We start from the raw sequence: 24,859 nt of genomic DNA, 5'->3' as shown, positions 1-24,859 counted from the left end.
GCAGCTGTGATGATGGGCTCAGAAGGGAGCACTATTCAGTACATTTTGGCAGAAAGTGTGATGGCATGATATGGAGTGCTTAGGACGTGGGTTATAGGAGCAGAGGAGGAAGGGGGATTGTCTTTGGAATTCTCTAGAGACACCAAAGATCCCTGGGGGAAACGGTGACAAGATTCTAGAAATCCCTCTTTATGTTACAGATGGGAAGACAGGCCAGTTTAGATTTAGCTTTTTAAAACATTTTTATTGCATGATAACATTTTGTGGATAGGCTTGGCCTGAACCTCATGTCCAGATAACACAAGAATTACCTGGCAACATGTTTCCCCACTGTACAGAAAATAAACGGTGTGGGTTTTTTATTGCTAGTGCCACATTTTTTGCATGCTACTTGGAAGCTGGTCAAGAAGGTGACTTCTTCTCATGTTTCTTTCTTTGTGACAGCAGTCTTAGTGTAGCAGTGCCACTAGCAGCTTTCTGAAGTCCCCAGAGGTGTCTGATTTGATGGCCTCTGCTAAGGACTTGTTGTACATTTTCTGGAACTTCTCCTTTATTGTTTGAAGGTCAATCTGAAATGGAAAGAATTTTTAGAAGCGTGGATCTGTTTTGCACCATACCTCACACTTCTAGGTCCTGATCCAAAGCCCACTGCAGTCAGTGGGAAGATTCCGATTGATTTTAATCAGATTTGGATCCAGGGCCTTGGTGGGGAAGGAGTAGGTTCAAAACCATGGAGCACTTTTAGCTCAAACTTGATATCCTGACTGCTGCCCTTACACAGTGGCTCAAGTTACTGTCTCCTCTGGAAGACACTCATGGGTGGTAAGGAGTGGGGGAGAAATTTTCAGGAATAGAATTAAAAAAATTAATAGTTTTTGGGTCATACATAACTTTGTGGTTGCTAAGTACAGAGAACCAGATGTTATATGTTAGTCCATAAAAGATGGCATCAATGATATGGGTCATATCTTTATTACGGAGGTTCTCAAATGTTTTCATAGTCAAGCCACAACTTAACAGGGAGAGTGTCCTGGAGATTAATTTCCAGCCCCACCATTCCAATCATATGGATAATCACTTTGCCTCTCCGTCACATGAACCTTTTCCCTTCCTACTCAAGACCACTTAACATCACAGTGGTGACAACAGCTTACATGGAGGAGTAATGTTCAGAGAGTGTTCATGGAGCTGAAATGTCTTGAGCATGTTTTGTGCTTTGTGAAAAGACTTTAATCATAGTCTGCTTTGGCTCTTATCTTCTTCTCTCCTTCTCCTCTGCCCTGTTTTTCCCTCTGGAAACAGACAGAGCCTGCACCAAGTGACTCCCTAGCTCTCCACTGACCATACTTTGGGAACTGCTTCTTTATTTCAGAGTAGCAGCCGTGTTAGTCTGTATTCGCAAAAAGAAAAGGAGGACTTGTGGCACCTTAGAGACTAACAAATTTATTTGAGCATAAGCTTTCGTGAGCTACAGCTCACTTCATCGGATGCATTTGGTGGAAAATACAGAGGGGAGATTGATATACACACACAGAGAACATGAAACAATGGGTTTTATCATACACACTGTAAGGAGAGTGATCACTTAAGATGAGCTATTACCAGCAGGAAGGAGGGGAGGGAGGAAAACCTTTCATGGTGACAAGCAAGGTAGGCTATTTCCAGCAGTTAACAAGAACATCTGAGGAACAGTGGGGGGTAGGGTGAGGGGAGAAATAACATGGGGAAATAGTTTTACTTTGTGTAATGACTCATCCATTCCCAGTCTCTATTCAAGCCTCCTCAGGCCCTATGTTACCAGCACTCCCAGCTATCTTCGAGACATCACTGACTTCCTGAGGAAACTACAATCCATTGGTGATCTTGCTAAAAACACCATCCTAGCCACTATGGATGTAGAAGCATCTACACCAACATTCCACACAAAGATGGACTACAAGCCGTCAGGAACAGTATCCCCGATAATGTCATGGCTAACCTGGTAGCTGAACTTTGTGACTTTGTCCTCACCCATAACTATTTCACATTTGGGGACAATGTATACCTTCAAATCAGCGGCACTGCGATGGGTACCCGCATGGCCCCACAGTATGCCAACATTTTTATGGCTGACTTAGAACAACACTTCCTCAGCTCTCGTCCCCTAATGCCGCTACTCTACTTGCGCTACATTGATGACATCTTCATCATCTGGACCCATGGAAAAGAAGCCCTTGAGGAATTCCACCATGATTTCAACAATTTCCATCCCACCATCAACCTCAGCCTGGACCAGTCCACACAAGAGATCCACTTCCTGGACACTATGGTGCTAATAAGCGATGGTCACATAAACACCACCCTATATCGGAAACCTACTGACCGCTATTCCTACCTACATGCCTCTAGCTTTCATCCAGATCATACCACACGATCCATTGTCTACAGCCAAGCTCTACGATATAACCGCATTTGCTCCAACCCCTCAGACAGAGACAAACACCTACAAGATCTCTATCATGCATTCCTACAACTACAATACCCACCTGCTGAAGTGAAGAAACAGATTGACAGAGCCAGAAGAATACCCAGAAGTCACCTACTACAGGACAGGCCCAACAAAGAAAACAACAGAACGCCACTAGCCATCACCTTCAGCCCCCAAGTAAAACCTCTCCAACGCATCATCAAGGATCTACAACCCATCCTGAAGGACGACCCATCACTCTCACAGATCTGGGGAGACAGGCCAGTCCTTGCTTACAGACAGCCCCCAATCTGAAGCAAATACTCACCAGCAACCACACACCACACAACAGAACCACTAACCCAGGAACCCATCCTTGCAACAAAGCCCGTTGCCAACTCTGCCCACATATCTATTCAGGGGACACCATCATAGGGCCTAATCACATCAGCCACACTATCAGAGGCTTGTTCACCTGCGCATCTACCAATGTGATATATGCCATCATGTGCCAGCAATGCCCCTCTGCCATGTACATTGGTCAAACTGGACAGTCTCTACATAAAAGAATAAATGGACACAAATCAGACGTCAAGAATTATAACATTCAAAAACCAATTGGAGAACACTTCAATCTCTCTGGTCACTCGATTACAGACCTGAAGGTGGCTATTCTTCAACAAAAAAACTTAAAAAACAGACTCCAGCGAGAGACTGCGGAATTGGAATTAATTTGCAAACTGGATACAATTAACTTAGGCTTGAATAGAGACTGGGAATGGATGAGTCATTACACAAAGTAAAACTATTTCCCCGTGTTATTTCTCCACCCCACCCCGCACTGTTCCTCAGATGTTCTTGTTAACTGCTGAAATAGCCTACCTTGCTTGTCACCATGAAAGGTTTTCCTCCCTCCCCCCCTGCTGCTGGTGATGGCTCATCTTAAGTGATCACTCTCCTTACAGTGTGTATGATAAAACCAATTGTTTCATGTTCTCTGTGTGTGTATATCAATCTCCCCTCTGTATTTTCCACCAAATGCATCTGATGAAGTGAGCTGTAGCTCACGAAAGCTTATGCTCAAATAAATTTGTTAGTCTCTAAGGTGCCACAAGTACTCCTTTTCTTTTTGCTTCTTTATTGTTATTTAATTAGGATTTTTTTAACAAAGCTCTTTGGGACCAAAAAACTCATCTCCCAGTTGAATAATGGTGGCCAACTTTAATCTAGATGAGTTTGGCTCCATTGTGCAATTACTAATATGTCTCATGCATCATTCTTTTAAAAAATAGATTTGGTATCAAAGCTAGAGTCTTTTTTCGGTTTTATGGGTGTAAAAACAGTAATAGCACTGAAGTCCATGGAGCTTTGTTGAATTTAAATTGTAAAACCAACTGAGCACAGAATCTGGCCCTACTACTGTAGTTCATTCTTTCTAAATTTCACACTTATCCACCAGAAGATTTGGGGCCTCTCAGATCCCAGTATATCTTACCTCGGCCCGAGTCACGAGGATGCGAATCAAAGTCTCCTCCTCTGTCCCTGCACCCTTCATTGCCTCATACAGACGGGTGGCAAAGTAGCCTTGGCAATCTCTGGCACATCTCACTAAAGAAGAAAAGTGAAAGGGACCTCATGAGTCTTGTACATTTCATATTCTGTGCTGTAGCTTCAGTAGGAGGAGAACAACCGCCCTCTTAACGGAAATCTAGACATCCCCAATGTCATTACCCAACTGGACGTGCATTGTTGTAGGGCCTTAGTCCTGCAACTGGCTCTGTGGAGATGCAAGGGTTAACCCATATCATGACAGGTGACAGACTGGAGCCTAAAAATGAATGTATTATCCTACAGAGAGAGCATGTTATATAATTGTGAATATCAAAATTGAATAAACATGTTAACGCAAGCACAGAAGGGCTGAAAATGCTGATGTTTATATTCCAGAATAAAAACTAATTGTATGGGGACACAGTTTTCGTTCTTTTGGCCCGTCTGGAATTCTGCTCCTTGCCAACTTACTCCTGAGTGGGATGACATTGGCTTACTTCTATGCTCTGAGACCTAAGATCTAGATAGCTCATGCTGGGGCTTAATGGAGGTTCTTCCCGCAGACACATAGGGCAAGTCAACATTAATTGGTTCTGTCCCCCAGTGGTCTTTCCGTGTCTCAACCTAGTTCTAACAAAGCAGATTATCACTGTGTTTATACACATAAGAACCCCAATGGCTAAAGTCAAGCGAGGAGAAAACTAGAGAGAAAAGCTATAGACTTTCTTTCTTTCTTTTACCAAGAGTGAGAAAGGCTTTCTCCAAATCTCCAGATGTTTCACTTTTAATGGCATCTTCAATGTCTCTCCCCTTCAGCTAAAGAGATAATGAAAAAATTAATTATAGCTGCTGTTTGTGCAGTAATCTATCCCTCTAGTATAAGAACAGCACTGAGCCACTCCTGTTTCTGATCAGATGGCATTTAAGATGGCAAAAGACTGATTCAGATCACATTGATACCTTCTTTGACTTTAGGGAGTAAGCTTTTAACTACTTTAATCCCCATAGTGGGTAAGGGTCTCACTCTGTCTCAAAGGACCAGATCCTCAGCTGGTGTAACTCTTCCTGGCTCCATTGACATTGATAGAACTATACCAATTTAATTCAGCTGATTCAGAATACGTAACGTGCATTCTTAAAGGTAACTGAAACATTTGCAGTAGGTGTTGTAGTGAATCATCTCATGACTTCTTCTTGGGGAGACCTCCAATGGAGAGAGACTGTTCGGACCTCCTCTGGCCCACCAAAGACTTGGATAGGTCCAGACAGTCAAGGTAGATTTTGGCAGGTTATAACTTATTTTCTTTGGGTAAATGTAGTTTAGAAGGGTCTGAGCTTTGCCTGGGTTTTGTACCGCACTGTAGGGAGGAGACAGTCAGGCAGGGAAGGAGAAAATATTTTGAAGTTAAAATCTGTTCTAATTTTTGTGAATAAAAAAAATCTTCTATTTGTAAAAATGAGATAATTTTCCTCGACTCCGCCTTGCAAGACAGGATCCTCCCACTCTGGAATATCTGCTCAAATGAAAGATGGGCAAAACTGGGAATGTTTGGGGTTTGAGTTCTGCAAAACCAGGCTTGATTTGAATCTAGTCTTGTAAATCAAACCCATCAAAATATGGAGAGGATTCATGTGTGGACAGATGGCTTTAGTCTCGGGCCCATCGCGACTTCAAATACGGATGAAAAGGATGCAAGTGGGTTTGATTTGGACAACCCGTGTTTGGCTTTTGCTTTAGAAATTCAGGGGATTTCAGATTTGAGGCTCATTTATCGAAACTGCCAGAGTTTGGGTAGTATTTATGTGTACGTGTGTGGATAAATGGTTCTGGCTTTGACCTCTCTAGCCAAAAACAAAAGTTTGGAGTAAGTTGTGAATATATTTCCAACAATGCCTTACTAGATTTTCCCCCTCATCAAGAGATTCAATGGTTCTAATTATCTGCTGAACACAGAACAAGTTTAGGAAGCTAAATAAATGCAAGTTCTCGCCTTAAGGCAATCATGTTCAGGCATCAAAACACAATGACATTTCTTTTTAAGAATTTATATAAAAAAACAGAGAATCATAAAATGGTCCTCCCTAATGGGAAATGTCATCTTGTCCATTCTCCAGCCAGAGCCAGAGAGTTGTGTCTAGTATGTTCTGGAGTGTTTTGTCCAGTCCAGTTTTAAATACTGCAAGTGACAGAGTTTCTACCACTTCCTTTGGGAGATGATTCCCCAGCCTACTGCATCTCACTGTTAAACTAATTCTCAACCTAATGCATTTTATCTTAACTCCCTGCCTTGTAAATAGCTATGAACTTTGTCTAAACAAACCTGAATTTCATTTATAGCATTACATAGGCATCCAACACACTCAACAGGGTTTTGTTTTTTGGCTCTTCATTTTAGTAGTTGGGATGGAGCTGTTATGTTTCCAGCAAGAGCTGTTTATATTTCAGATGGGACTAAGCTGTAAAGTTTAGCTCCAAACATTCCCAAAGTTCAGGTGTGTGTGCATCTTGGGGTTTTGTTTGGGCCCTCTCTGATTTACATATTTTGAGAGAAAAGTGCGTCTACTTAGTCACAAGCGGGACATACATCCTTACCTTCTCCTACTTTGTCCTTATTCTCTTCCTAATTATTTTTCAGGCTCCATGGGCTTAATTCCAAAAAATTTGGAAACCTCTAGTGAAAAGAGGTCCATTTTTTGCATGGGAGAACAGCAAGAGCTAGATTCAAGAGGCCTTCCCATCTTAACCTCCCTTTCATTGAGACTAGAGGATCAGGATGAGAGACATAGATTCCCACCCATCAAATCTCTGCTTCAGTGGAGGAGAGGAGCAGAAAGTGAGAACCTCAAGGTCTTTGGCCAGGGGCCTATTAGCTGTGCAATATACCCCTTTGCTGAATCTTTGCAGTGTGACTGGGGAAAGGTCACCCTCTCTGTTATTCATAGGGTTGGGGGAAGACAGGACAACAATCAAAAACTTATTTTGCTGGATATTATGGGGCAGATCCTCAACTGGTGCAAATTAATGTAGACCATTCATTACAGCATTTGAAGAGCTGACCCTATACATATAATGCTAGATGTTTAGAATGTCTGACCTCTCCTTAAAATTACAAATAAAGAATCATATGTTCCAAATGTAAGTAGATCTGCTCTAGGAATTATTTTGGGGAAGTTCTATGGCCTGTGTTATGCAGGAGGTCAGACTAGATCAGAATGGTCCTTTCTGGCCTTGGACTCTTTGAATGTGTGAATTAATTCTATTAAATTACCACTGAGCTCCAAGCTGCACAATATCTGTCACAGAACAAAAAACAAACAAACAACAAAACTTACCTTTTCATAAGCTTGAAAGGTAGCTCTTAGCTGCATGTAGTTTCTCTTTGCTAAGACAACATTGAAAACCAATTCGTCTGTTCCCCAGCAGCCTTCCCCTGCCTCCAAGATTGAATGTTAACATTAACTGTTTTAAAATGTTAGGGGTTTTTTTCATATTTTTAAAAACCAGACATTGCAGTGAACCCAATACACCCAGTTTTGTTCCCAACCTGCCATTTTATTGGTGCAATTTAATGCCATTGTCTTTGGGGTTGTTCAACATTTAGACACCTTAGAAATGCCATAGACAGATAAAGACCATGACAATTGGGGATTTCTCCTTTATTTCACTTACTTCATATAGCTCTTTGGCATCTTGCCCAGCGAGCTCTGCATCGATCTCCAGTCCTTCATCTCGGTTAGCCTACAGAAAGGGACATTGTGTTAAAAAAGAGAACACATGCTTATTACTCTTGTATAGTAGAACCTCAGAGTTACAAACACCAGCATTACGAACTGACTGGTCAATTACACACCTCCTTTGGAACCGGAAGTACACAATCAGGCAGTAGCAGAGACAAAAAACAACAACAACAACATAAAGCAAATACAGCACAGTACTGTGTTAAATGTAAACTACTAAAAAATAAAGGGAAAGTTTACATTTTGTTTTGACAAGGTAAGTTTTCAGAGTAGCAGCCTGTTGGTTAGTTAGTAGTTAGTTAGCCTGTTAGTTAGTTAGTAGCAGCCTAGTTAGTCTGTATTCGCAAAAAGAAAAGGAGTACTTGTGGCACCTTAGAGACTAGTCTCTAAGGTGCCACAAGTACTCCTTTTCTTTTTGACAAGGTAAGGAAATTGTTTCTGTGCTTGCTTCATTTAAAGTAAGATGGTTAAAAGCAGCATTTTTCTTCTGCATAGTAAAGTTTCAAAGCTGTGTTAAGTCAATGTTCAGTTGTAAAATTTTGAAAGAACGACCATAACGTTTTGTTCAGAGTTATGAACAATCTCCCTTCCTGAGATGTTTGTAACTATGAGGTTCTACTGTACTGTACTGGAGCGTTTTCATTTTTGCCTTCACAAGCTGCTTCCTCATAGTCTTTTTGCTGCCATCTACTGGCCATTGTCTAGTGCTGTATCAACAAATTACACAGGGCTAAATTCCACTTTGGCTTACCGTGCACCCTGCACAATCCCATTGATTTCAAAGGTACAAATCAGGGCAGAATTTAGCCCATAGTATTTGCTTTACTTGAGAGATGCTAGTTCACCAAGGCTAGTATCCTGCCTTCTGCAACACTCAATACCTGTTGCTTCAGAAGAAGGTGAAAAGATCCTATGATTTACCTACACAGTTGTGCAATGCTGTACAGTGGAGGCATCCCAAGTGATCCCTGACTGTCAGGAACATGTAGCCTTGTAACCCTACAGCTGAAACTTTCTTGCAGGAATAGGGGAATACGGAGACACGTCTGTCACAACAATCAATTTAAAAAAAGATTTTCAATACCTGCAATGAAATGTCGCTTTTGTCACATTTCTATTCCTTAATAACAGTCATGTGGCCCTGTACTCTTCCTCCCTATTTAACAATCAGAACCATTCACTGACACCTGCCTTTTTAGCATTGCTTTAATTTTCTACACGAATTTCTGGTAGCGCCTATCAAGGACAAATCTATGAATATTCCCTGGTTTGTCCCCCCTGAAAATACACCCAAAGGGGTCAAACAAAACTATTGTAGCTTCCCACATTCTAGAATGGGAATGTAGCTGTCATGTATTTAGCTATGCCACTGTTGTGCCTTTCCTTCCTGTATGCTGTATCTTTTCATCTCTGTCTGTCTGCAGAGATGGACAGTCATTTTGTGTTCAGTGCATTCTCTCTCTCTCTCTCTCTCTCACACACACACATACACACACACATGTCCAGCTCTCGTGGAGACTTCACTTTTGTTCTTGTTTTCTTAATCTAAAACAAAGAGCATTCTGTCTGATATAATGTCTTTTCTGTGTGAATCGAAAAACAGCAAGCCCCTCCCACCCTTTCTCTGTCTTATCTGTTTAGACTGTAAGCTTTTTGGGGCAGGGACTGTTTCTAATTATGTCTCTGGTACAATACAACCCTGATCATGCTTAAGTACTCTAGGCATAAACATAATACACAAAATAAAGTAGTAATAATCCAGTATCTTCAATGGAGGGATAATACTGAGCAAGATCTAAAAACTCTTAGTGAGAATTATCATCACTGGTAAAATATGCCTTTGACCAAAAGAGGTGGGGGGCAAATCATGAGAATGACCAAAGACTGCTATGGTCTATAGAACCAGGTGGTAAGTAAGTAAATGCCCAGCACAACAGTGCAATAATAAAATTTCCCTGGACTGGGGGCAGATCCTCTTTTGTGTCCCTAGGTCTTATATATATATAAAACTCAGATAGGAAGAGCCAAGGCTGAGCTGTTATTGGAGCCATGGTCACATCCAGCCTGAATTGTACACTTATCTTTAATTATGACTCTCGATTTGGTTAAAAGGCTGTAAGTATAGATGTTTTCTGTAAAAAGCCTGTGTGCACAGAACAGATATTTATTATACCTGCATTATCTAGGTGGTGTAGAAAAAAATGCCTATATCATGTAGGTTTGTAATAGAAATATTCCAACCCTTACCTGTAGCACAGAAACCAGAATCTTTCTTAGGGAGCCACTTGTGTCGCTTTTTACATCAGATTCTAGATCCCGCTCAAAGACTATTAAGAAAAAAAGTCTGTAAGATTTTATTCACTGCTAAAGGGTGAGATATTTTCTTTAAACGAGGGTGTTTTATATAAAATATCACTTACGCCTTTTGTATGCATCCTTTATGTCTACAATTTGCTGGAATAAGCAAACAAACAAAAAATCAGGTCAGTAATATGCCCATGTGACTTGACATCTTCAGATACCACAATGGTGTTCCTGGGATTAGACCCCAGATAGAATGATGACATTTAGTGGGAGATATGTAATAGGTCAGATTCTCAGTCTCCACTAAGATCCAAGTTCAGGAAAGCACATAAGCACATGCTTAAATCCATTCCTCTTCAGGACAGCAGTTAAGCACGTGCTTAACTTTGTGTTTCTTTGATTTCAATGGGATTTAAGCACATGCTTAACTGCTGTCTTGAAGAGGATCACTTTCCTGAGTTGCGCTGGCCTAAATGCCTTTTGAACTGCTGCAGTGATGCAAAGGTCTCTTCACGCTCCCTTAAACAGGCATAAATGTTGTCATGTGTCGTGATGTACGATGCACCTCCCCTCCCCGGCATCTGTCCCTCTCTGCATCTCTCCAAAGCCCACTCATATTCTGAGGGAGGTGGGTGCTGGATGGGTGGGAGGGAACTTTCTTATGTGACTATGATGTTCTTTATCTACATAGCATTTGGGTCTAGGGTGGCCTCTCACACGGTCCCAGAATACCAGACATTCTGGTAGTTCTAGGAATGGCATGGGCCCGCCCCTGCAAGTGAGATACCCCCTCCCCGCCTCCTGGTGTGACCTTGCATGTGTGGTGTGTAAGGTCATGCTGGCAGGGGGAGAGTGGCACACTCTTCAAAATTCATTCCCCTTATAATATCAGACATAACCACGTGCATTTTTGTCACAGTACTGGTTGGGGGACAAACCACCCCAAAAGAGGACCGTCCAATTTATAACACGACAAATGGCCTGACTATTATGGTCACTTCCTTAAAAATGCTCCTGACTCCAGTCTGAGGGGGCTGATAGCCTTTTGTCTGCAGCTTCTAGAGGGAGACATACTCCACTCACTTGAGCAGGTCTGACACACCTTCTTCTAAAGGACAGGGGTGACGTACGCACTAGTCAGAGCAGTACAGCAAGGAAGCTGTATAATAATGGCTAAACACCCACGAACCTTATTGACCCTGGTGCAAAGAATCTCAATCAGCACCGATTCGTCCGTTCCTGCACCTTTCATTGCTTTCCGAAGCTCTCGGGCATCATATTCACATGGACGATCCAACAGAGCCAAGGCTGTCTTTTCAAAATTCCCACTTAGTTCTCCTTTCAGCACCTCTTCCAAATCCTAAGGAAGTAGCCCAGAAAGTTAATTCATGGCACAGAAAATCCACCCAGAAGAATTGAGAGGTAATGTTTACGATTGTTTATTGATTATTTGTGTTAAGTCTACGGAGTTGTTAACATTTCCTGTGCTAAAGGAAGTCTTCCAAAAATTCAGATCAGAAAAAAGGGAAAAATTACGTTAAATCTATGGGCATGGTTCTTCTCTCATTGACACCAATATACATCAGGAGTCCCTCTATTGATGTCAATAGACTTATCTCAGTGTAAACCACCAGGCACCCCAGTGCCTTGAGAAGGTGAGTTGGGACTACTTGATCCACTGTTTCAAGAGGCTCACGCTATATAGGCAAGAGCAAAGTATTATTACTGTGTATGATTGTTAAGGGTGATAACACCCAAAAGTTGTGTCCTTTGGTTGGAAATAAGTCAGAAATTCCCAATATCAGTGCCACTGTAACTGTGATGTCTCAAATTGGTCGTTTCAGACCCTTTGACTCAGTTCTCTAACATATGCTGCTTCAAATACTCATTGTGAAACAAATCCTGCAATCCTTACTCAGGCAAAATTCTTACTGCGCTCACTATTGGGTTTGGCCTGTTGAAGGATTTTGGGCCCAATACTGCCACCCTTACTGACGTTGATTCGTGACCTAATCTACAACTAGCTCCAATCAATTACAAATTAAGTATAAGGCCTGCAGGATTTGACCCTATGCCTAAAACAGGTGTTTTGAAGGCTTTTATTTTTCTTATATTAAAGATTACTCAGGCATTGAGTCTTTCCTTTCAGAAGTCAAGGACCAAAACAGATTTCTGACCTTTTGAACTTTATTGGCAATCTGTAGGTCAGATTTTAATCTCATGCTGGTATAAATCAGCAGTAAATCCATTGAAGTCAATAAAATTACTCTGATGTAAAACTGGTGTAAATGATATCAGAATTGTCCCTCTGAATTTACATTAGGAAATTTCTGTTGCTATATCAACTACCTTTACCTTCGGTTCAGGCATTCTTTCTCACTGCAGGGGAGGCAAACAAAAATGAAAATATTTTAAAGGCTCTGGAATTTGAGTATAAATGTCCGGCTCTACTGAATTTGATAAAAATACTTTGAATTAGTAAATGCAGTTTTCTAGAGCTGGTAGAAAATTTTCCAACCAAACAGTTTTCCGTTGGAAAATGCTGATGAGATGAAATTGAAAAATGTTATGGAAATGTATTGATTTCATCAAAATATTTTCTGGGGAAATTATCAAAATGATAAGGTTGAAACATAGTGTTTTGAAAAAAGTGAAATGTTTGTCTTTTAGATTATTAAATTATAATGTATAATACAATATAAAAAATTGAAATGATAAAGTTGAAACAGAACATTTTTCCCTTATCAAAGCAAAATATTTTTGGAATATCTCACTTTGTGAAAAATTCTCAGATTTTGCCCTTTCATCCCAAATTGGGATGAAAACCTATTCTGAAAGCTCAGAATCTCCCAAGGAACAGAAATTCCAAATTTCAATCAGCTCTACTGAGTTCCATTTACCAAGCTAACTGTAAGCCCAGGATGATTAATAGAATCAATATGTTAAGTGACAGTAATTCTTTCATCGGAAACTAACTTCCTGATTCTGTGTCTTTTAAAAACTGCCAGACATATGGCATTATCAGAAGTGGGGAACTGCGGAGGCACATTTCTAAAGAGCACTTTGTTTAAAACAACGGGGCCATTTCTTTTGAAATACCTTGCTATACATGGTCTTGTACTTCTGTTTAACTTGTTGCCTCTGGTCTGATGATCGATTTGATAGGATTTCAATAATTGCTGTTTCATCTGTTCCTAAAAAATATTAATGTAGACGAGGAAATCATTCAGAAACTGCCAGCAGATTTCATTTCTGCTGGGAGAGGAAAAAAGGATCAAGTACTCTCCCTTCTAATTAGTAGAAAATTAGTTTCAGAACTTCAGTTGGTGTCAATTATAGCTTTTCTACCATGTACCATTTAAAAAACGTTACTTTTAGTCTGTAGCCAGAACATAAAGAGAAAGTGCATCCAAACCTACAAAAAGCTAAGATATCATTAGGGAACCAAATCTCATGTTTCAAGGAATAAGCTCATCAGGGATCAGGAAGAAATTCCACCCTGTGTACCACTGAATAACTAGCCAGGTGTATTATTTGTTAGGGTTTGGAAGTTAGCCTCCTTTGAAGGATCAGATACTGCCTACCTCTGGCAGCAGAACATAAGTGTGCAAATAGTCTGACCCAGTATGGCACATCCCATGGGAAGTTAACCTATTGAAGATAATTGGTAAACACTCGTCTTCAGCAGGAGCACGAACTGGTGTATAACAATGTTGATTCTTGCTCCCTTAGTTACTTTGATCACAGATGGCTATGACATACCAAGGTACAGTCCAGATCAGTCGGGGCTGTGTCACCCTTGCCTTGCAACCTTGGGTGTCTTACAATGCCTTGCTGAAGGAGCTCCCACCTGGGCCACTCATAAACAGTCTTCCACCATGCAAGCCACACCCGGAGTATGTGTAACTGCAGCCTACCAGTCACACCTGGGTTACAGTCTGGCTCTCAGCAATCTTGGTTATACTGCAGGGTGACCCTAACAAACCCCCAGCCCCAGATTTCCCCCCAGGGAACTATGCCTTGTACTGCCTGCCCCAGTCCTCTCCTGGACAGTGTAAATATTTTAAGTTCATTATTCCATTAAGGGAATAATATGCAGGTTTATTATCTCAAGTAGTTATTCAGACACTTCAATTTAAACACATTGGATTGTCTGAAACAGTAAAACAAGTGTATTTACTACAAAGAGAAAGATTTTAAGTGAGTACAATTAATGAGGCATACAAGAAAAATAAAGATTCATAGATATCAAGGTCAGAAGGGACCATTATGATCATCTAGTCTGACACTAATGCCTAACTTAAACTATATCAGATTCAAGCAAGTTTCTTGCCACATGCTTTCAGCAATCTTATTGACCAAGCACTGTGGGTTAGGACCCTTCCCCCAGAATCCAATGACTGCTTACTTTGTCTCTTTAGGTGCAGTGAATGTGATGACCCCTGCGAGGGGGGGGGTGTTCCTTGGAGTCTTTGTCCCTCCTTTTTATAGTTTCAATCCCCCTCTTGAAAAACATTTCCGGCTGGGCACTAGGAGACAAAGAGTCTATGTGGAAGGATGTTCCCTGCTGTTTTTTTCTCACCGGTTTGAGCTTTCTTTGTTTCCCTCCCTGCTTGATGACTGTGTTTACTGCTTAAATGAAAATTAAGCAAAGCACATATTCCTTTGTTAGGACAGACCTGTTTGCTAACTTCTGTTTTGGTAGGGCTGTGAGGCTTGGAACATGTATTAATAACCCACCAGACAGGGGAAACTTCACATACAATGTTGCCACACATTTTATCAGGACGATACCGACCAGCAAATTCTGAGTGTTTAAATCAATGGTTCTCAACTTTTTCTCGGCTGCCTCATACCATGATACCTTTAATTATTTTGAGGCATACCACCATATCTCCAAATGAACTTGCCCTCTTATCGCCTCGGTTTAAGCTGTTTACCATCCTTACCATTCACAGTTGGCAGGGGCTGTGTGCTGGGAGGGTGTAGCTCAAGGTGCAGGGAGTGGGTAACTAGGGGCTGTGTAGAGAAAGGAGGGTAGTTCAGGGTGCAGGGGCTAGCTAGAAGCTGTGTGCAGAGAGCAGTAGCTCAGGGTGCAGGCCGGGGTGTAGCTAGGGGCTGTGTGCCGGCATGGGTGTAGCTCAAGGTGCAGGGAGGGGCTGTGTCTGAGGGAGTGCTGCTGCTTCGGGGCTCAGCCATGCGCTCAGTTCTTCGTTGGTGTAGTGGAGACTGCTCCACTCCTTGTGAGCGTGTGCGCACCAGCCTGGGCCATGCCATCCTACACAGTCACCGTGGCCACTGGCACCCAGAGGTTCATGGGCACTGAGGAGGACATACCTGCGCCTGGAAGGTGAGGTGGCCATTACACATGGGGAAACTGATCTGGATGCACAGAACGCCTGGTGTCACCACTCACCCCCTGCCACTAAATGTTCCTCCATGCCCCCCTAAGGGGCCCTGGCTGGCCTGGGCCTGGGGAGGCAGCAGGGCCAAATGGAAGGCAGAAATCCCCATGCATCACCTCTGTGATGTATCCAGTTTGGGGCGCAATGCCCCCATGCCCTCCCATCTCTACTCATGCAGGTGGGCAGGTGCTCCCCCACCCTCCTTAAATGGTGCCCCTGCCCCATCAGTTCTGTCCTCACCCTCCACCAATCCAGCCCTCACCTCATCCCAATTCTGCTCCACTCCCTCCCAGCCGCCACCAGTTCTGCCTTCCCAGCTTCCCCACCTTACACCCTGCTCCCACTTCCCAGTTCAGCTCCTCACCCCTCACATCTGCTTCTCCTGAGGTTCTTCCCACCTCCCAACCCTGGGGGCCTGCAGCAGGGTCCCTGCTCCCCCTACAGGGTCTTCCCCCCCACCCTCAGCTGGCGGTTGCAGGAGGGTAGGGGAGGGGCAGAGGAGCCAATCCGGTGCTCACGGGAGGGCTGTGGGGAAGAGAGGGAGATTGAGCTTCGATTGGTTGCTCTACCCATGGAGGAGGTGGGACAGTGAGGCTGTCGGCCAATCAGAAGGTGTCTTCCTCCTACCTTCTTTCCCCCTACCCCGCCCCCACTCTGCATGTTGTTTTTCAAAAAATTCCACGGCACACCTGTTCAAGCCTGATGGCACACCAGTGTGCTGCAGCACACCAGTTGGGAAACACTGGTGTAAATGACACCTCGCAAGGTGTTCTTTGTACAAAGATTATTACAGTAGTGTGTAGGTGTGAATACAACGGTATATTCCATCACAATGGCCAAAGTCACACCTCAGGCCACCTATTGCCTAGCACAATGTGGATTCTGTAACTGAAATTCTTTAGGCATGACTCCCTGTATGTAAACTGGGCCACAGTGTAGTGTTCACGCTGACAATCCCCTGGCTCCAACTGTTAGTGTACAATGCTAGGGGCAGAGACAAGGAGAGGCAAACGCAGTGCAAAGAGGTGATAACAGTGAAGTTTTTCACTCCAGATGGGAATGAGGGGAGAGAGTTACAATGTGTGGCGCAAGGAAAGAGCCAGCAATTCAATGTGTTGGTGGGAGAGACAAACAGCTGTGGGTCAGTGTCTGAGGGCTTATTTCTCATTTACACTAGGCCCCTTTATACTGCCAGAGAGGCACAAAGAGGCTTAAGTGTCAGTAAGAATCCAAATGCCCATGTGTAATCACTGTGTAGCCCATCTGTCAGAAAGATTTGCCTGTACCAATGACATTATCTTAGAGCAGCTAAAAGGATCTCCTGGGGCAGCTTGATGACAGGAATGACCTTAAAGATTTAACTCCACCATCCTGGATGTTAGCTCTAATGATGTAACTGGAGAGGTATCATGCTAACTCCTTGTGTGCTACAATGTAGTGGACAATTTCCAGCCATGTGGCCTGCACGTTTAATGCACATGTGTAGTCTAAATATCAAGTGGGAAACCAAAATTTCTGACCCTGAAGTACTTGAGAAAGCAAAATTGCTAAGTCTTATCACTGCTCACAAACGAAGACATCTCTGTTGGCTTGGTTATCTGCACCGGAAGGGACAATGGACACATTCCAAAGAATCTCCTGCATAAAGAACTTGTGGATGCTATAAGACCACTGGGCTGACTTTGGCTCAGGTACAAAGATGTTTGCAAGAGGGTCTTGACAACTTTCAACATTGAAACTGCAACCTGGGAAGATGCAGCTAGCAACCGGACACCCTGGAGGGCTATGCTGCACCAGGGAGTCAAAGGGGCTGAAGAGAGATGGTTGATAGAGGGAGGAAAGTGAAAACTAAAGTGCAGCAAGCCTCAAGAGCTAGCAGCGCACTAGCTTCATCCTCTCTCCCTGTGCCTTATGCCTGCACTATTGTGACAAGGACTGTCACTTGAGAATTGGACTTTTTAGCCCCTCGTGATGCTGCAGCAAGACACCCATTAACTGAACTGCTTTTATGCTTACACCATTGTCTTTCAAGATGGATGGTTGCTACACATCATATTAACTCCTTGTGTGATGCAATGTGGTGGACCATTTCAAGCCAGGTGGCCTGCATGTGTAATGCACATCCTAGGGTGTAGTAAGTATGAACTGGATGGACCTAGATAAGATGTCTTTAGGACACTAAAGGGATTCTTTGTCAGATTATACGTCAGGTGTGCTGAGAGCGCAGTCTATCACATTGACCAATATTGTCTCATTGTTTGCTTCCCCATCTCTATCTACCTGTTGTCTCTTGTCACATGCTTAGTATTGAACTCATTTCCATCTCAGCATGTAGATGCTGAATAGATATGTCAGTATAGGACAAGAGTATATCCCCGCTTTTCAGCTATCCCATGTGGAAAATCTGAACACCAGGCCAGATCTGGGGATAGACATTTTGGTGCTCGGTGCCACTGCAACCTGGAGGAGTGGGAGTGTGCTTTTAATGGGGCACTTCCTAGTGAAGCTGTTGCGGCTGCGGGGTTGGCCAGGCAAGAGCAGCCCCTAATATTCAGGTTCCTAGATAGCTGCCTTTGTAGCCTACCCCTAATGCCAGCGCTGAACAATGAGAATTCACTATTCCTGTTATTGTTACTGACAGCTTGACAGATCAGTTGCAGTGAATAAATGCCATGTTCTTTCTGCTCCTTTGGGGTTCAGTCATGAAGTTAACACACCAGGAATAATGGGCACAGTGAAGACCCAATTCCATGAGGTGCCAAGTGCCCTGAGCTCCTGTAGACTTCAGTGGAAGGGAGGGGTGTTCAGCACCTTGTAGGAGGTGCTCAGGATCTTCCTGAGGATTGGACCCTTACTGTAATGAGGTGAGAACACTTGTGGGGTAAATATGTATTGATTAGCCAGTGATTTTACTCTTCATCAATATTAGATCCACAAGCACCTTGGGGTGTAGTAATGATTCATATGTAGCTAATGACGATTAAGATTATTTCCCCCCAAGATAATATAATATATCATACTGTGAGGGTATCTGTATCTATCTATGCACACACACAGCAGTTGTGCTTTGGAGTTAATATGAGGAGTTCGATAGCTGACAGAAACCAAAGATTAACTCAAAACTGATCAAACAATTGTTTTGCTGCAAGTGCGTGCTTGGACATACAACTTCTATAATGCAGAACTGTCCCATTGGTCCAACACAGCTAAACAACAAGTTAAAAACAATAGCATTCTTACCCATCCCTTTGCAAGCTTTCTGTAGTTTCTTGGCATCCCGTTCTGCATCGAAATCATGATGGCGCCGAATGGTTGGCTAGAAAAACAGAAAAGGAGTACTTGTGGCACCTTAGAGACTAACAAATTTATTAGAGCATAAGCTTTCGTGAGCTACAGCTCACTTCATCGGATGCGAATACAGACTAACACAGCTGCTACTCTGAAACCTAGAAAAACAGAGGCAACAGTAAGTGGAAAATAATACTACAGTGAATCCCTCTGAATTATACTACATGGAATTTGGGCTAGGTTGGGTCAGATTGCCATCTGATCTTTATTCACAAAGGTCCAAACTCTGATGTCCTTATTTAGTTTTTACTCACTCCTTACTCAGGAAAAAACTCTTATTGACTGACTTAGGTGTGTTGATCTATAAGTAGACTTTGAAAACCTTACTCACATTGGTAAGCATTTACCCAAACAAATAGTTCCATTCAAGTCAAAGGAAATAAGTGATCACCAGCATGAGAGAGGGTTGCATGAACTAGCCTTAAGTGAGCACTTCAGGATTTGCCCCAATATAAAATGGCAAATAAATTCAGCCTTTCAAATACTAGTACTTTTATGGATAAGCTGGTCTCCGACTGAAGTAAAACATGGGGGCTTGATCTTGTAACTGTTACTCATGCAGGCAGTCTTTTTCATGCAAGGAATGTTATTGATTTCAATGCACTAGTCACGAGTAAAGAATACTTGATTGAGAAAGAGTTATAGCTTCAAGCTGTTAATTTGCTCTTTATGACAGTTAAAATGCAGCAGCGGATCAATATCGCCCAACTGCAGCACCATCATCCAAATTACAATGGGTAAAATTTGCAAAAGCCCCTACATGACTTAGAAGCTGAAGTCCCATGGAAATTCAGTGTGATTTAGACTCCTAAGTGCTTAAGTCACTTTTGAAAATGGGACATCAGCCCTAAGTCACTTAGGTGCTTTTGAAAATTTTACCTGTTGTGTCTATTAGTGTGTTTAATAGATTATAGTCACTGTCACATTCTTGTCCAAGGATAGGTGTCATCTGCATTAAATGAAAGGCCTGCAACTTTGTCTCCACCGATCGCTTTGGTTGCTTTGGCACTCCTGTAGGTGCAAGAAGCATCTTTTATTGTTATTCTTTTTCAAAATGGTCATGCTTAAATATTGTTAGTTCTGATTAAAAGATTGGCAGTCCAGGATAATGAAATGGTCTGTCCAAAGAACAGGTCGTCATAACAGAATAAATCTCCCTACATTGCCTAGCCAATCTACCTCAATGCTTTACTAAATGGATCACCTCTGGCCATTCAGTCCTTGGTGCCTCTAATGAGATCACCCAAAATAATTTCTGATTATTGTGACTTTGACATTGCTTATATTTTGGTAACATTATCCTTATTTTCGGCTTCCCTTATTAAAATAGGCATTTATAACACACTATAACAATGTAACATTTCTTTCTCTAAGTCTTCTTTCCTTGTTTTAGGATCACAAGGTAATATGACTTTCACCATCAGCCATTATCCTAAATCTTGATTGTAAAGTTACATGTTGTTATACTGTATGAACAGATAGTAAATCAAGTCCAGTAACTAGGGAGTTACTTGACCAAATCTTTGAACTATTGTAAAAATAGACCCATATATATATAAATATTTAATATTTTCAGTTGTGAGTTTTCATTTAAATTATTCCAATATAAAATTATATCAAAATCTGAAAGAAATTACAGTTATTGTAGCTGAACTGATGGTGTTGTATCCAAATATTTCTACTGTGAAAATACGTGTTTGTTATTGCTTTGCTACAATTACATACTACAGGCATAAATATTTGAATATGCGCTTGAAAATACAAATTAAATGGTGTCCCGTTTCTTCATTCCTGACAAACTGATGTGCAACATCTAAGTTCTCTCCTTCCAGTTGGTGATTGGAATAATTCTGAGAATAGAATTCACCTTTGTTCTTTGTAACATCAGGTTGTACATCGGCAGCCTAATTAGACTGAGTAATGAGCATAGGTTAATGGAATAATGGCAGCTTACAATACAATGAAAGTCTATTCTCAGTATTCCTCTCCATGACGCAAAAGCTGTATGTGCAATGGATCAATTCATCTAAGCCATAATACACACACTGTATTGATGCAAGAAGAGTCATATAACTTGTTTGAGTTGTCCTCAGCAAGTAACAGATTCAATGTCCACCATGGCTTATGCAGAATTCAATAGGCCCCTCAGCTGGTTTTATGATTGACTGCTTTCTGTTGTTTGCCATACAGTGTTTATTCATCACTGTACTCTGTTCTGTATGCCATAAGCTGTCTTGTGTTAAATACTTTCAGAAAGCATTTTGGGACCCAGATTGCATTAAAGATGCTATTAGATAAAAATATTTTGCTGGTAGGGTGCCTTGAACCTTTCAATATGTTTTTGTAAAAGGGTCACCGATAATTTCCACCAGCATTACCTCATTCTGGATGCCTCTTTTTAAAATGATCCAATAGACCATTAATACTGCATTTCCACAATTAAATATTAAATTGTCCCAGAGCTACACACTTATATAAAAAAACTGGAGATAGACCAGATGTCTGCAGTGCACCTTTGAACTCCTCAGATTAAAACACAAGCCCTCACTTTCAAACCGAGTTAGCATTTATATTTCTAGAGATTTTTATATACTTATCTGTCAATTCTCTATGGACTGAATTCTGAAGTCTGTACTCAGATAAAATTCTCATTAACGTCAGAGGTGCCCAGATATTACAGTGATGGATGTGATATAAGAACCTAGATAAACAAGACTGAATAATGGCTTCATGATTTGGCCCAACTCCATGATATCAAGCTTAACACACAAATTTTATTCTAATTCCTTACTCTGTCTATAATTTAAAACTTTTCAGTATTATTAGCATTTACCTTAAGCTAGATAAGACATTAATAATTATATCTTGCACTCATAGTACTCCTTTAATTCAGACAGGTCCCAATTTATAAACAACAGACCATATGCTCCGTACTCCATTATGCTGCATGGAAGGGAGCAGTTTGTAGTACATTGATGATAAAGGAGAATGGAATAAACAGTGCTGACATTTAAACTATCAAAATTATTATATTTAGAATTAACATCTATTGAGATGAATGAGGCAATTCAGACCTCTCAGAACTATTGTTTCAGGCTTCCTGCAGACTCAGGCAGACATCGTGTTATTTGTTACACTTCATATTTGCAAAGGATTTCTTTGCAACCATGAGGAGGAGCAATTTCTTTTAAAAAATCAACAAAGAAAGTTTTGATTTTGGAGCACAAAATACAGCCATCAGGTAGAAGTACTAACTGTTTAAGCAATTGTTCTAATTCAGCCCCTGATCTTGCCTATCGTAAACTATCTATTTTGATTATAAGATCTTTGGGGCAAGGAATATGTTATAGTCTATTTTTGCAAGACTTTGTGTAAATGCAAGGCATTTTCTAACTGATCAATAACAATTATTAATAAAATATCACTCATTGATCATAAATAAATTATGAAAAATATGTATTTGTCAGATGGTAATTAGGTTTGAGTTAATTCATCTGTTTATCAGATAGATTGTAATGCTCCTGTAAGATTTGTTTCAATGTAGTATCCACTTCAGTCTGTGATATCTAGTTGGAATGTTATGGCACTGATTAACCATTGCCCTGCACCTTGCAAAGTGAGGGAAAGGAGGGTGCAAAAAAAAAATGCTGCCAAGGCTCGGTCTACATTACAGACTTCTGCCGGTGTGTGAAAAGGTGTGATCCCTGACCGACATAGCTATGGTGGCAGATGTCCCTAGTGTAGACACAGTTACACTGACAAAGCTGAACTTTTACTTGAATAGCTTGTTTCACTTGTAGCGTTAGCATACCAGTACAAAACCAATATAGTGGCTTATACACTAGGAGAGCTTTGTAGATAAGGTATACTGGCAAGGAGAATGGCACCGTTATAGACCCATTTTGAACAGTTGTGACTACACAAGACATGTTGCAGTGAGGAATCAGGCCCCAAGTCTGAAAATTGTAAAGAATCTGGCTAGCACAGATAATAAAATGCTAATAAGAAACAAAAAAATAAAATAACATAAAAGGTAATAAAAGAAGAGGCCCCAGTTAAAATACTATTCATCTTGCTTATTCTTCCCAAGATATGATGTATCTGACTTGGCAGCATGCAATATCTGAGACATCAGCAGCTGCATGCCTCTTCTCAAAAGGGAATGAATAGAAATGCTGTTATTCTAAAAAAACGAGTAGTCCTTGTGGCACCTTGGAAACTAACATATTTATCTGGGCATAAGCTTTCATGGGCTAAAACCCACTTCATCAGATGCATGGAGTGGAAAATACATCTGCCATGCCCCTCTGCCATGTACACTGGCCAAACCAGACAACCTCTACACGAAAGAATAAATGGACACAAATCAGACATCAAGAATTATAACATTTAAAAACCAGTAGGAGAACACTTCAATCTCCCTGAACACTCAATAACAGACTTAAAAGTGGCAATTCTTCAACAAAAAAACAGACTCCAACAAGAAACTGCAGAACTGAAATTAATTTGCAAACTGGACACCATCAAATTAGGCCTGAATAAAGACTGGGAGTATATGGGTCACTACAAAAACTAATTTCCCCCTGCTGATACTCACACCTTCTTGTCAACCGTTTGAAATGTGCCATCTTGATTACATTGGCCTCATTAGCACTACAAAAGTGATTTTTTCCCTCCCTCCCTTGGTATTCACCCCTTCTTGTCAACTGTTGAGAATAATCACTTGCACCTTAATTGAATTGGCTTGTTAGCACTCACCCCCCACTCAGTAAGGCAACTCCCATCTTTTAATGAGCTGTGTATTTATACCTGCCTCTGCATTTTCCACTCCATGCATCTGATGAAGTGGGTTTTAGCCCACGAAAGCTTATATCAAAATAAATGTGTTAGTCTCTAAGGTGCCACAATGACTCCTCATTGTTTTTGCAGATACAGACTAACACGGCTACCCCTCTGAAACCTGTGATTCTAAATAGTCCTTGTCTATAACAATTCTGCTAGGGAATGCTGAGCTGGGCATTGCCATTTTGATGGTACTGAGTTTTTAAAATTATTTCTTTCTTTGAAAAAGATAAATTGTCAAACCATCTGTCTGTCTATGATATTTAGAAGGCACCCATCACCCTGCAGTTGGAGGGTGTGACCACATGAAGAGAATATGCCTCTGAAATTTTCAAAAATATCTAGGAAAAGCTGATCTTAATTCTCCACTGTCCCTGAGCAAGGCTCCTAGGTATGGGGAGGTGATTAGGGAGCCAGTCATGTCTCCCTGATTCTTAGTGGCATGGCCACAGCTAAGTTAAAGGAAAAGGGGGGCACCTTTAATTTACAGTACTGGTAGAAAACTTTCCACCAGAAAATAATTGGGCATAGCAGAGTCCTGCCCTGACACATCCCCTCCCTGCCCCAACATGTGGTGCAGCTCTGGCAAAGGAGGCCAGTGTATCCAAAAGTTTGTGTTGATTGTACAGCTCACTCCTGATGGTGACCATTCCCTCCCATAAGCAGTCCCAAGGAAGACTAACTGCTCCGCAACATCAGTGACGTGTGCATAATCTAGCCTGAAATGTTTGTTAGGAGAGAAAAACCTTCCAGTGCCTAGAATTCAATAAATCATGAACCCCTGTCAGGGCTTCTATAATCATTTGTCCAAGCTCTGTTCTCATTTACAATTCAAAAGAGTTACTTCAAGTGGTTTCACATTTACTTCCATGTAACTGAGGACAGAATATGATCAATCAACTCAAGAAATGATGCTAGTGGTTCATGGTTTATTGAGCTCTATGGGCTGATTCTCCACTGCCTCATACCTTTTTGTAGTCATTTTCACCTGGGAAAGAGAGAGGAAAGTGGTTATAAAATGCTACCATTCTGATTTATCGTGGTTTTGTTCCGTCTTTTCACTTATATTGTAAATGTCTACACAAGGTACAAGGCAGTTGAGAATCTGGTCTAACATGATTACAGTAAAACAGATAACATAGCTAGCTAGATTTTATTTTTAATTGACAGCTGTGTTATTTCATCTTTCAACAGACTTCAGGCATGTAGCTTGTTAATATATCTT

General features: G+C 41.4%; 1 protein-coding gene across 2 annotated transcripts in view; it reads right to left on the bottom strand.

The window, feature by feature from the left end:
- Nucleotides 1-229: 229 nt before the first annotated feature.
- ANXA13 (annexin A13) overlaps nt 230-24,859 on the bottom strand; it is a 64,199-nt gene continuing 39,569 nt past the window's right edge. Inside the window, exons 2-11 of one of the 2 annotated variants that reach the window (XM_043507378.1) lie at nt 18,685-18,760; nt 13,139-13,233; nt 11,229-11,399; nt 10,156-10,189; nt 9,983-10,062; nt 7,668-7,736; nt 7,331-7,432; nt 4,738-4,813; nt 3,942-4,054; nt 230-569 (exon numbers count right to left, since the gene is read on the bottom strand). In XM_043507378.1, the coding sequence (XP_043363313.1) occupies nt 450-569; nt 3,942-4,054; nt 4,738-4,813; nt 7,331-7,432; nt 7,668-7,736; nt 9,983-10,062; nt 10,156-10,189; nt 11,229-11,399; nt 13,139-13,233; nt 18,685-18,760 (936 nt within the window). In that variant the 3' untranslated portion in view covers nt 230-449. The remainder of the gene's footprint in view (nt 570-3,941; nt 4,055-4,737; nt 4,814-7,330; nt 7,433-7,667; nt 7,737-9,982; nt 10,063-10,155; nt 10,190-11,228; nt 11,400-13,138; nt 13,234-18,684; nt 18,761-24,859) is intronic. The other variant, XM_043507379.1, reaches the window with a different exon arrangement.

Source organism: Dermochelys coriacea, chromosome 2 (genome assembly GCF_009764565.3).
Source record: "Dermochelys coriacea isolate rDerCor1 chromosome 2, rDerCor1.pri.v4, whole genome shotgun sequence".
In the NCBI taxonomy this organism is placed as follows: domain Eukaryota; kingdom Metazoa; phylum Chordata; order Testudines; family Dermochelyidae; genus Dermochelys; species Dermochelys coriacea.
The sequence above is the reverse complement of the archived record's forward strand: the minus strand, read 5'-3'. Positions and strand labels throughout refer to the sequence as shown.